We start from the raw sequence: 13,649 nt of genomic DNA, 5'->3' as shown, positions 1-13,649 counted from the left end.
ATTATGATCAGGGCTCACTTGCACAAAGCGATGAACATGACTATCTTAAGCCTATGTTGGAGAGTGGGAATTACAATCATTGTAGCGATGAGATCACTTTGTGTGGGTGGGCCAAGGTCAGATTGCACTTACTGGTTCATGGAATATATTACTGTTTTATATATCTGTAGAGAAAAATCTGACCATATGATCTGTTTAGGGCAACTTGGGCACCCTGGATGTGTCAACGAAGAACTACACGACTGTGATGAGGTCTCATACTGGTCGTGTGTTTGGTGTTGCTGTTGATCCGTACCGGAAACACCTGGCCACTGTGTCGGAGGACCACACCATCAGAGTGTGGGATGCAGACACTCTACAGCAGGTGGGTGGACATATAAAGTATATATGCTACTGCTAGATTGTAAACCAAAAGTCACCATTCTCTGTAATTCGATTGGTGAAAAACATGATCGAATGGTAATTGATTCTTGGAAATGGCAAGACTATTTGCTGTGGATTGACACATAGAAATACTGCACACAGTTGTTTTGCTGCATAGTCAGCAATGGTGACGTCATTCAAATCATATTGTGACGTAAGGTTGGAATGATGTCACACACGAGCAGTTCTATATGCTACCATGGAGACCAACTTAAATGGCCAGTTCATGACACTTCACTGCTGTACATTTTCTTGATGTAAATGAGTACAGACAGTAAAATCCCTGTAGGCCTTGGTTTATGTTTACAATGTCTTTAAACATAATGTGTTTGCCAATATCCGGGTGGTACTGAATATTTGAAGCAAGGGAATATTTCATCTGAAACCTCTGGCTGACGCCATGTCTTGCATTTTGAAAGGACAGCTTGTAATTGCATTTGTTCTAAAACTTGTTTCAAAAATAGAGTCATGGATATAATAATCATCAAAAGCAGAATATTACCATGTCCAGATGTGTATGACATTGTGTATGACAATGTGTATGATGACCCTTGTTTCAGCTGTATGACTTCAGCTCGCCACAAGAGTGTCCATGTGCAATCAGCTACCACCCATCACGCCAGATTGTGGCCTGTGGCTTTCAGACTGGAGTTGTCCGAGTGTTCAATGTACAGACTACCAGTATCCTAGCTGAACACAGGTAGGCTTTAACCTACTCCAGTACATAGAGTCACCCATTTGAATCTTGGTAGAATATTGGTAAGTACTGACATGCTCAGTTACATGTGGTCAATCAGACTTAGGCTTCAGACAAGTAACTGAAGTTGATGACTGGATAAAAGAGGCCATTACATCTTGGTAGAGTATAGGCACATTCCTACCCAAGTATGTGTATGTAGTCAGTGTTGAATCTGAGGTGATGGGGTAGCCAAATGTTTAAGGCGTCCGCATGTTCAATTCCCCTCAAGGCACAGTCTAAGTAAACTTCATCTCAGTGTATTTCGTTACACTCCACCACTGAGTCTAACAAAACCTAGTAGAAGGTCGCGTCAGGTAACCTTTGAGCAACCAATAACCATCCAATCAAATGCAAGACGGTTAAATAGATTTAACCAATCAGACAACAGCTACTATTTAGGGATCGGAGGGAGTTTCAAAATATTCAGGTCACTGACACAGATCTCTCCACAAACAAAAATCAGCATATAACACATTTATTTGACCTGCAGTATATATGCTTTGGGGTTTCTGTTGACATGGTTACCATTAGCTAATATTTCCGCAAATTAACATCCTTGAATATTGTCAAAAACACTATTTTCAGGGACTGTTTACTCACCGTTGTCATGGCAGTATGCATGCTGTGTGCATCACCCAGAAGCGATCGTACGCTAAATAGCATTCGGAATTCGAGATAAAAAGTTCATAAGGAATGTGCGAATGTGCACTTTCACGATTTGGTAAGCCGTGTTCTGATTGGTCAATCTCAAAGGTTACCTGACGCGACCTCCCATAAGGTTTTGTTAGACTCAGTGGTGGAGTGTAACGAAAAGTACTGAGGATACGTTTACTTAGACTGCCTCAAGGCACAATGTGAGAAGACCATTTCTGGTATCCCCTGCTGTGATATTACTGGAATAATGCTACAAGCAGCATAAAACCATTCTTATTCACTCAGTGTTGAATTTTTGAAGTACACACAGGTGGACATGGCTGCCTTCCAGTAAAAAGGTATCAAATATTGGAATTTCAGGTTCTTTGAGTTCTGTGAGTTGTTGATTTAATGAATTTAATGAAATTTGATAATATTGAAAACAAGTCATAGTGATTGCGCATTCTGAATTGTTTGAATCATTGCAAATGCAAAATATGCAATTATCTGCCAGCAGTGGTGGAGGTAGACATGGCTAATTATATAAAAAAAATATCTATTTGAATGGTACTATGTTTTTTCAGACAGCACAGAGGCAAGATAATTGGCCTTTCCTACTCCACAACTGGTGATTACTTGTACAGTGCATGTTCTTTGGGATCCCTTGCCCTGTACGATGCAAGCGCCAACAGCTACAACATCATCCGAGTGCTTGCCAACACTGTTGCACGTGGGGAACGACATGGTCCAGATGCACTTGCAGTCAGCCCTTGTGGAAGACGAGTGGCTTTTATTGGCCCCTCTGATCTCACTGTTAGCGTTGTAGATGCCAAGAGTCTGGACGAGGTCTGTATAGCGAATGTAAACTAAAGGATAACTTTTCTGCGTTTGATCATCCTTAAATAATCACCATAGTCACATATTTAGCATCAGAAATGGGGGTTATTTTATCCTTACCATGCTGAAGACGCCAAGCTACCCTGAGCTATCGATTTCAGTATCAGGATATAAAATAGTTTAGACTTGTATTTTGAGGAAGTATGTCATATATGTTTTCAGAATATTGTGGACAGTCACTTCTCACAAACTTGTGAATATCATGGTTCGAGCTACGGCTGCTTGATAACACAGTGAGTAATGTCTTGTATGTAACCACAGGTGATGAAGCTGGACATCAGTAACATCAACCCATCAAACAACCTGAAAACTACTCTAGACATGGCTGTGAGAGTAGCTTATACCCCTTACAGTGTTGGACATCTCCTTGTCACCACATCAGAGAACAAACTCATCAAGTTCGATGCCTCATCAGGAAGGCTCTTAACAGAGGTAATATCTTCCATCATTCTCCTTTTAATCCATATTTCTGATGATGATGGATTTTGTTTCTTTTGTGTATGTTTTGTCAGACAGGAAGTAGCAGATGTAAAGGCTTTTGATGAGCTGATGGATGTTTAATGTTGGTTCCTGTGTGTTCCCAGGTTGAGCACATACATCGTAGTGGATGTACATCACTCACAACAACAAGTGATGGACGCTACCTGGCCACAGCCGGGGACCGAGTTGTCAAGATATGGGACTATGCAATGAACCTTGATATCAACTTCCAGGTCAGTCTGACCATGCTTCTACAGCTGACAGTGCCTCAGTAATCTAATGATGATATATTGTTGGTGGATGAAAAGGAAAGACATGTAGAACTTGAATTTTCTTTATCCTGACTTATGCTTATTGCTTATGTTCCTTCTCCTTGGGATGGTTAAGTGGAAAATTGAACCCTTTTCAATTCCCTGAAGCCATTTTAAAGTCACTCCCCATGAGGACTGTCCCATTTCCAGCCAAAACAGTCCCACATGACCTTAGCCAGGCTGCCTTACTCTCTTCGATGTGTCACTTGTATTATTTGTTTCTACATTGTCTAATTATTGTTATTATTATGGGATATTTATATAGCACATATCCAGGCAGCTGGTGCTACCTCAAGGCACTGACATGTATTTGATCACTGGCCCATCATATTATCAGTCTCAACTCCCCTCGGAGTATACAACACTTGCTGCCCCTGGGCGCAATGAGTTATTTGTAGCTATATATTATTTCCTATATATTGGGTGGACTGGGACACATAGTCACAGTATTTTGTCCAAGTTTGCTGCACATTGGTTTACCTGCAACTAGGTGCTTGCACGTATATTCATGAGGCCACTATCTTGTCATATGCCAACGGATTTGTTGGTTTTTGTAAGTACACTGAAAGAGTCTGCAGACTATGTTGACTCCAAGACAGTTGGGTTCGATCCCGACACCTCAGCCTTGCTGGATCACTATCCTGGCACTTTAGCCAGCTCGCTCACTGTGCCCCCTAATCTGATAGTATATCCAAGGTACAAGTGCTCTTAATTATACTTGTGCTATAAATATCTTTGGCCAAAGTCCAAAACAGATTACATACTTTCTCTATGAGGTATTTCATTGTGCTTGATGTTTCACATATCATTTGATCATTTACGTATTTCCAGGTGTTCATCGGTCACAGTGAGAACATCTGCCGAGTACTGTTCACCCCAGATGGGGAAGGATTTCTCAGTGTAGGGGAGGCGTTGTACCTGTGGGACTTCCTTGCTCTCAGGCCACCAACGCCCACCGAGTGAGCTTATTGTACACATCTTGCTAAATGTGAATGTAGCATTATGACCATCTTAGCACTGATACAGGAGTACAGTGGTCGTAACATTACATGTTCTTTGTCCTGAGAGTACTATTACCTAACAGCTGTTAGTGTGGGGAATAGTTTATACAGACTAGATGTTCATTTTTCTACTATAGTACTTGAATCTAGTGACTCTATTAATCTTAAAGTTTGGACAGTTTTAGGGCAGTGTTCATGTTATGGAACAGTAACCAAGGCCTATGCTGTGACTGTTTTAAAGTTTCGCTGAATTGTGGGAGTTGCTGCTTAGATTACTTTCTGGAGGGAAAGACAGATGAGCAAGATGTCCCTTCAAACATTGTCTGGTCAGTTCATCTGAAATATTTGTCCCTGGTATCTCTGTGGCATGCAAATAGTTACTTATTGCATCATGATGTATTAGGCCTGACAATGCACATTTTGACAGGTTCCTTCTCATTTACTAACTTACATCTCACAGGTGATAGATATAGTGAACTGAAGCTCATGCTCTTTTTTACAGAGGTCGGCAAGCAGATAAGATGTATGGGGCCAAAGAAATAGGTAGGTGATCTGTTTTTGTGTTGCAGTGTTTTTGATGTTTTAGTTTCAGTGAGTGAGTGAGAGTGAGTGAGTGACTTTAGTTTCATGTAGCTTTTAGCAATATTCCAGCAACATCACGGCTGGGGTCACTAGAACTGGGCTTCACACATTGCACAGATGTGGGGAATCAAACCCTGGCATGTTGAGCGAACACTTTAACCAGTAGGTTACCCCACCACCCAATTTTAGTTTAAGAGTTTCTTTAACTTAAATGAAGGAACATTTGTATTCGCTATTTATTGTGGCAAAATCTGAAATATGAAAGGCTGTCTTTAAATTTTGTTATCAATTTTGCATGTAATATGCCACGTGGCCAGATCTCAAAGTATATCCACTTAGTTATTTTTTGTTTTCTTAACAATTAGTTGTTTCATTTTGTAGATGTGACGTCACAGTTAGAAAGCATGAGTCAATCATTTGGCGGCTCCTACACCGACCTACCCAGACATACGCCCCCAAAGCCGGCATTGCGGGGTTCCCCTGTCAGAGTGGAGGACCTCAGCTCCATATACAAACACTCAAATGGATGTATGTTACCCTGCAAATACATTTCTTCTTCCTGTAAAATGAACACTTAACTGGACCAGGTTATTTGTTGCCATATGAAATGTTGCTACGATACCTTTCATCATTATCGAGTTAAGGAATTAATTTAAGAAACTGTTTTGATGACTTTAGAGCATTTACTAAATTATAGGTTGGTATTCAGAGATATATGTGTGTCATGGCAGCAAGAGAGAATCTTAGAGCTGCTTATTTGTGGAAACATGTGAAATGTATCACCATTACCCAACACTTTTGTGTTGATTGCAAACATGTGTGCATTTAAAGTTTAATGATTGGATATCTGGATATCTGTTGTTCTATTTACACATGAATTTTATTTGTGAAGAATATACTGGTTCAAAAGTTTACTGGTTTAGCATGGATTATGATGAAATAAAACTCCTGTCCTTCATCCAGTCTTTACCCAAACATTCAACTGTCCAATTTTTCTTTCTCTTATGTCCAGATCATGATGATATAGAGTCTGTGACTTCTAACAGAGAGATCGTTGTCCGGGCCGAGGCCATGGACAACAGGCATGCAGACACTGATGATGATGAGGAACACCAAGTATGTTGTCAAAGAAACAGAACAATCATATATTATATTTTTAACTTACCTTACCACAGATCTATGCATATTACCTCAGCCTCTGCTTAAAAGAGATCAGACAGTCATTGATTCACCTTTCTCTGAAATGGCTACCTCATGCATCGACAAATGTACAGGAACGGAAGTGACATGATCTCCCTTCTAGCGCAAGTGCGTACTATAAAAAAAATTCACTTTTACTTCAAGTGTCTTGCCAGTTAGATATTTCTTTGTTTCGCTAAGTTGCTACCTACTGACACTTACTGTTAAAGTTGTTGTTTGTATGTGGTAGGTATGTGTTTTGTTACCCTTTTCTCTTTTATGCGTGGGTAAAGAAGAAAATATGTTAACTTTGCCTCCCTGGCTACTTCGTGGCTCTTACTTTGGTGGGGGGATAGGGGAGTGCATTTCCGGCTTCATTAATATCCATCTGCTTGGCATATGTGGTGTTATTTAGTCTCCTATGTCTTTTTCACCATTATGTTCTTGCTTGTTTGTGTGTTTGCCATATAATATCCTTATTTGTATTTGTTTTCATGCTCTTTTCGGTACAGTTGGGGCAGCCATTTTGGCTGTTTACTCTCAGCCGTCCTGCCTGTTTGGATGTGCCCATTTCTTCTGCAGGAGAGTTTTCCATTTTTTCTATAGGTATTTTTTCTGTTGGTTTTTATGTATTACATTTCACTTTTTTCGTTTGTTACAGTTTTTGTGTGCATTACACAACAGTTCCGTTGTATCTGCAAAGGGCATAAATCTGCAAAAGACCACCATCCTTGGTGTCCAGACTCGGAGGTGCCAACTCTGCTCTTCGTTGTCCATCCCATAAAGTATTATTGCTGCTAAGAGGAAATGTGTTAATCAGAGCAAGAGGAAGATGTCCTCTCCGCCTTCTTCTTTGGATCCATGTTCGTCTCTGCCTCAGACACAGGACAACTGCTCCTCTCCATTGTACCTCTATGCCAGGTCTGCCGATGTCTGAACCTCTGCGCTCGTGGGACGCTTTTTGTTGACTTATCAGAGACAGACGCTGCTCTGGCCGACAGTAGTGGTTACTCAATCTGGCGCTGTTCCAATGCTGACATCATCACCAACTTCTGCTTTGTCTACTTTGCTCCCAGCTCCGATGCCTGTGGCTCCTCCCTCTGAAGCTGTTGAGCAGCTGCACAGACCAGTGCCGACGCCAATGTCGTTTGCAGACTGCCTAATCCCTAGGGTGGCACCGTCCTCTACGGTCTTATGAAGAGGATTTACAGTGGCAATTACTGGAGGAGCGTCCCCAGTGCTTGGAGGCTGAGCACTTCAGTTGTTCTACAGGATCTCATTCTGGCTCACCCAAGTCTCATTACTGATGTAGGAACCGTAGGTCTAATGTATTTTCTCAAGGAGCGCTGTCTCCTCAGATACAGAGAGGCTTTCCAGATCTCCGAAAGCCAGGAAATGCCATTGTCAGTGCCGTTATGGGTCGCCTCCTCATTGCCGGTTGCCACGTCACCCATGCTTACATTCCTCTGATGTTACTCACAGGTCTTTGTGTCAGTCAGTCATTTAGAAGAAAATTATATTTCCCTGGACTATAATGAGGAGATGCTAGATGAGACGGATGATGGTGAGTACTTACCTTTCCCCCTCCGCGGTCTATGATTGGTTCACCGACAGGTTGCCGGATTGCCAGTCACCTCCTTCCGGTACTGATGACCTGGGAGCCATCAGGTGTTCCCCAGAGTTGCTTTTGCCGCCTCACCATATGGTCGCCGATGCTGTTGCCCCTTTGGACTTATAACTTTGCGAAGTTTTAACTTAACTGTACCATCAAGGATCGTGAGTCGTGCCAGGGAGACTATATGGTCCATAGCTTGGACTTAGTGGTGCTGTGCCTGATGAATCCCTGAAGCGCTTATCAGGTTCTCCACAATCTTCCTGTTGTGTGTAGGACGTGAGGATGTTGTCTGTTGATGCTGAACTCAAACAGATGCTGAAGCCTATTTCAGCATTGGCATCTGCTACCTTGGTGGCTACCTGGGACTTAACAAAGGATAATGCTTCGAGGATTGAACATTTCTCTACTTTATTCCAATGGCAGGGGAAAGTGTTACATCATCTCGAGCAACGCTGGCAGTGACAACTAATGTGGGACATTCTGGTTTCCTTGACCCATGTATGTGGCAGGAAGAATTTGAAAGGAAATTGCTGAGAGCCCCCTTCACGTCTCACTTCCTTTTTGATGATAGAATCCCGGCGGATCTCACAAACACGGAGGTGTCCTTGTCTACTTTTGAGACCTGGAGTTCTGCCTTTTGTGGCAAGCTGTCTTTAAAGGGCAGCGGGAAGCAACGAATGGAGTCCATTTGTAGTGCCTTCAGCAGAGGATGCGGTTGTGGCAGGGCGGATGCCAATGATCAGAGCCATCAGCAGGACCGCCAGGGGTAAGGGAAAGCGCCCTTACTCATGTCGCTGAAGATGTGAGCCTCTGGGACCTCCCACTTTTGTCATACTCTAGTAGGCTAGAGACTTGGGATCAGGCCCAACTGGACATTCTTGGAAGATCCAATTGTAAGCAACATCCTCAAGATCAGCTGCAAGTTGCCAATTGTTGTGTCGCTGCCTCTGACTATAACACCATAATCAGGTATGTATACCCCAGACCAGCAGTCACTGCTTGCAGACAACACTCTCTTCTACTCACCCATCTTTCAGGTGCCCAAGAAAGACTCAGGCAAAATGTGCATGATTCAACCTCTATCAACCTCTATCTTCCAGAGCCACCTCACTTCTGGATGGTGTCCCTAGAACAACTTTGAACCAAATTTGTGCCTGAGGTCTGGCTGGCCAGCCTCCACCTTCAGGATTCCTACCTGCATGTGCCCATTTACCATCGTCTCAGGAAGTATCTGAGGTTCATTTTCAATGGGTCCCACTACCAGTGGAAGGTGCTCCATTTGGCATTTCATTGGCCCCGTGGGTTTTCATATGGATAACTTTGCCGATTACCTGTTTCTTACATCTCAAGGGCATCACTTTTGACCCTTATATAGACAACTGTGTCATGAACCACCTCAACCCTCACTTGCTATGCTAAGAATTGGCCTTAGCCATCCGTCTCTTAGAACAAATGGGGTTGATAATCAATGTCAAGAAGTATCAGCAGGAGCCATCCCAGAAACTGATGTTCATTGGAGGGTTGTTCCTCACTCACTCTAACCTCATCAGGATTCCCCTTCGCCAGTCGAGGTCAGTCCCAGCCTCTTACGCTAAGGGAATGGCAGTCACTCTTGGGTCTCCTCATCTGAGCCCAGGACTTGAATCTCTGAGGTCATTTGATGCTCCGGACATTGCAGCGATTCCTCCTGCCTTACATTCAAGCAGACAACCTGCATGTGAGATTTCTTCTGCCTCTGCATCTCCAGAGATGAACGCTTGTGTAGGAGTCTCTTTCACAGAGTTTGTCCACGATCATGAACTTTTCGTAGACGAGACTCTCCAGGGTTGGTGTGCATGCCTCAACGACCAGATCACCTTGGCGCTATGGTCCGATGCCAACAGCTTGGAGCTACAAGCTGTCATTCTAGCGGTTCGACACTGGACAGAATGTCCTGATAGCTTCAGACAATTCCACGGTGGTGTGGTTGATTTTTCGCAGCCAAGAAGTGATCAGATCTAAACAGCTGTAGGAGCAGATGTTCCCGTTAGCCAGTATCCTGGACCACAATGACATCATGGCAAGAGCTTGGCACATTCCAAGGTGCAGGAATGTTCTGGCAGATGGTCTTTCATGACCAGGCAAACAATTGGCCTACGGAATGGATGCTGCACCCAGAAGCCTTCCACTTGCTTTGTCACAATCACAGCCATTCTCTGATCGACCTATCTGCGCCCCAATTCAACAATCAGCTCCTGTTGTCCATATCCGGAGGCAGTTGATTCAATGTCCTTGTCGTGGGAGGGTCTAGATACGTGCACCTTTCCACCACCAGTTATGCTGCCAGAGGTGATAGCAAAGGTCAAGCAGATGATTGGTGGGCAAACAAGACGTGGTTTCCTGACCTGTGATGCCAAGCTGACAAAAATACGTAAAAGTTACCAGAGTGGCCTCACCTGCTCTGGAATCCTCAGAGTCGGACTATTGGTTGGACCATTTGCAAAAATCACTGAAGGCCAAAGGTTTTTCCATGTGTGTGGTGCAGTGCAGCATAGCTGTTGAAACCACTTTTTCCCCCAGCTCTGGGCAAAAATTAGTGAATCGTTTGAACTTTGATTTCGCACGCTTTTTTCATCACGTTTTCTTTTCAAGTGTATAGGTTGAATTGGCATTTTTTATGTGATAGCATACTGAAAGGTATCAGAATCTGCAAAGTTGTTTTTTTATGTTGCATGTGACCTTTAAACCATTTAGTTCATGGACATACCAGGCTATCATTTAAAAATTGTCACCTTTACACCCATGGGAATATTTTATGCTCTTGTAATTAAGATCATGACTTGAGACTAACACTTTGCAGTCAGGGTTTTTGCTGAATTGATGTTTAGCATGAAAATTAGAATGAAGAGGTAAATAATATATTTCATAATAGCTGTTGAAGTTTACCAAAGTGTAGGCAGTCTGTCTCAAGTGAAGGTTATACAATGGAGAGTTTGCTATTTGGGTATTCAATATATTACTCATGGTCATTTAAGAAAGAAAAGTATGATATGCTGTTTAGTCTCACTGAAGGCACCTGTTATTGAAATGATGTAATGTTGTTTTATCTGTTTGTGAAGTTATTTCAATCTTCTTGTTCTGTTGTATTTTTGTCAACAAATCAGCTAGCTATGTATTGTCATATAATGTCTTTGGGTGAAGTACAGTGGGGTAGCCCAGTGGTTTGAGTTTTTGGTTGTTGTGGGTAGACCTGGGTTCAAGTTCGTCAAATGGGTACATTGAGTGAAACCCATTCACTGTGTCCCTTTCCATGATGTTGCTGGAATATTTCTACAATCTGAGTAAAATTAAAATCACTCACTTATCTGGTAAAGCATTGTGAAGCTTAGAAATGCAATTACTGGAAAGTCATAAGACTTTACACTTTACACTTATTAACTCTCTGCCATGGTAACAAAAATATCTTCCTTTTTCTGTGTTTTGCCCAAAACCCTGCAGCTGTGTAATCCTAGTGTATTCATATGTGTCCTAGCATGTCGGTCGAGCCAGTCACTCAGCTCAGGTCTACCAGCAGTACCAACGCTCACCAAGACACACGCCAGTCAAGAAGGGACCCATCACTCCAACAAGGTTTGAGAAGAAACCTCTGGTCGAAACTCATCGTCCTCCTACTGTACATAAACATTTCACCAAGCGAGAAAAGGTTGCATCAATGGCTCAGGTATAAAAGAGGGAGTGTATGAATGTTGATTTGTGGCTTAGATACCAATACTTATATGTATCCTGGAATCTAGGAAGTAAAGGTCTGGGACTGAGAAGCCAATGAATTGAAAGCATGTCAGACTATACAGAGTCAGGGGACATTGACAGACATTTTTCAGGGCACATATGCTGCATTTGTGTTTTCTGACAAGTATGGGGCTCATTGAAGTCATTGAAAAACATTACAATGCGGTTCTGCAAAGTGACATCAGCATGAAGGCTAGTTAACTCCCTTGCCTTTGCATGGATTTAAAGTTAAAGAACTAAGACTGTGTTGCGATGATAGTTCAACTTGACATGAGAAAATATGTGATGTTCAAATTCTCACAATATTTTTAAGTGGCAAATGACAGGTCTTTGTAATAAACTACCGGACAACATGAAGCTGTGTTGCAAATCATTTGAGCTTCAATTTTGACATGTTCATGGGATAAAGTTTCGTTCATTGACAGACCGTTCCTAAGACTGCGTATTCGATGAATCAAACCATAGTCCTTCATGAATTCAAGATGTTATTCATGGTCACTGGAACTGAATATTTACGATTTTATGTTTAGGAAGTGAGCTTTACTTGAACCCTTATGTCCTTTTCCTAAGCGAGATTTGCAAGAATGGCTGTACAGTAGCACAAGTCATGTTAGTTTGCCAGGGCCGCACATGGCACTGTTGACTATAACAAATCTGAGTGGCCTTAACAGCGGGACAGCTGTGATGGGACAGCTTAACAGGTTAACATCGGCATTCCATAATGTGCATCAATCCCAGAACTATAATATTGTATTTGTGAATAATTGTTCGTGTTCATTACCGAAGTATTGGTGATACATATCATACTTGCCACATTGTGTATTCCTTGCAGCCCTAACCATTACACAATGGCACCCAGGTCTCCAACAACTATTGCTGGTAATGAGTGTCAGTATTATGAATAAGGCAGACTTTTGGAGATTTGTATGATGCTCTGTGGTCTGTGTCCTGATCAATGTACCCTGGTCATTGCCTATGACACCAATCCTTGGAATGTCTGGTCCAGACTTTGGATGAATCTGTAAAGACACCTAAAAACCTCTGTTGTTAAAAGTTAGCTCCAAGAGTTATCTACAAATGCTTTTAGACAAACTTTTTGCTCAGGTCTAAGAGTAACTTTATGGAAAATCCCTAAGGACTATTTGCAACTTTCTAATTACCTAATTATCTGCAAACTGACATCACATAACATATATGTTACTATATGTGGCTAAGTGCAGCACATTGCAGGTAGCCAGAATGGTACCATCATAAACAACCAGGGGATCTTATCTTTGTAAGAATTTAAAGAGCAATGGCAAAAAAGAGTCAGGAATAATGCATTATTGAGTGATAGCCATGGTGCGTAGTTCCCAGAAGGAATACTGTAAGTGTCAAAGCTAAAAGTCTTCCTATTTTCAGAGACGATATACTGCCCCACCCAACCAGGCTGGTTTGAAACTGAAGTCGGTGATGGGTTACAATGGCAATGGTCGAAGCAACATGGTGTGGCATGCAGATACAGGTTGGTCTTGTTCTCAAGGTTCATAACATGTATACACCTTATATACTGCATTTGCAATAGTAAAGTGTCCAGTGTCCTGATAAATGATGCATGGGCGGTATTGGTGTCATGGGTCACTGATGTATCTCTACCCCTGGTGATGTGGTATTTCTTGCCATGTTGTGATCCATGTTTTCATTCTGTATTGTTTTGATTCTGTATTTAAGGAAGTTCACTGTTCCACTCTCTGATTCTGACAGATGCTAGAGTTACGTTAATCCCATCTTGTAATTAGGTTTTAAATCTTATTGCATGATACTTTATGATTCAGTAAAAATAAACTTGTCATGTTTGAACACAAACTGGATGATGTATCTATATGTCAGGTATACGTGTTTCTGAGCCTCTGTGTGTCTATATGTCAGGTATATGTATTGTTTCTGAGCCTCTGTGTGTCTATATATCGGGTATATTGTGTCTGAGCCTCTGTGTGTCTATATGTCGGGTGTGCGTATTGTTTCTCAGCCTCTGTGTGTCT

General features: G+C 42.1%; 1 protein-coding gene across 1 annotated transcript in view; it reads left to right on the top strand.

Moving 5' to 3' along the window:
- LOC137283188 (WD repeat-containing protein 90-like) overlaps positions 1-13,649 on the top strand; it is a 51,514-nt gene that overhangs the window by 20,524 nt on the left and 17,341 nt on the right. The window contains exons 19-29 of the mRNA XM_067814631.1: positions 200-364; positions 984-1,123; positions 2,380-2,641; positions 2,954-3,124; positions 3,277-3,405; positions 4,315-4,442; positions 4,987-5,027; positions 5,448-5,594; positions 6,079-6,182; positions 11,372-11,560; positions 13,030-13,132. Of these exons, the coding sequence (XP_067670732.1) occupies positions 200-364; positions 984-1,123; positions 2,380-2,641; positions 2,954-3,124; positions 3,277-3,405; positions 4,315-4,442; positions 4,987-5,027; positions 5,448-5,594; positions 6,079-6,182; positions 11,372-11,560; positions 13,030-13,132 (1,579 nt within the window). The remainder of the gene's footprint in view (positions 1-199; positions 365-983; positions 1,124-2,379; positions 2,642-2,953; positions 3,125-3,276; positions 3,406-4,314; positions 4,443-4,986; positions 5,028-5,447; positions 5,595-6,078; positions 6,183-11,371; positions 11,561-13,029; positions 13,133-13,649) is intronic.

Source organism: Haliotis asinina, chromosome 5 (genome assembly GCF_037392515.1).
Source record: "Haliotis asinina isolate JCU_RB_2024 chromosome 5, JCU_Hal_asi_v2, whole genome shotgun sequence".
In the NCBI taxonomy this organism is placed as follows: domain Eukaryota; kingdom Metazoa; phylum Mollusca; class Gastropoda; order Lepetellida; family Haliotidae; genus Haliotis; species Haliotis asinina.
The sequence above is the reverse complement of the archived record's forward strand: the minus strand, read 5'-3'. Positions and strand labels throughout refer to the sequence as shown.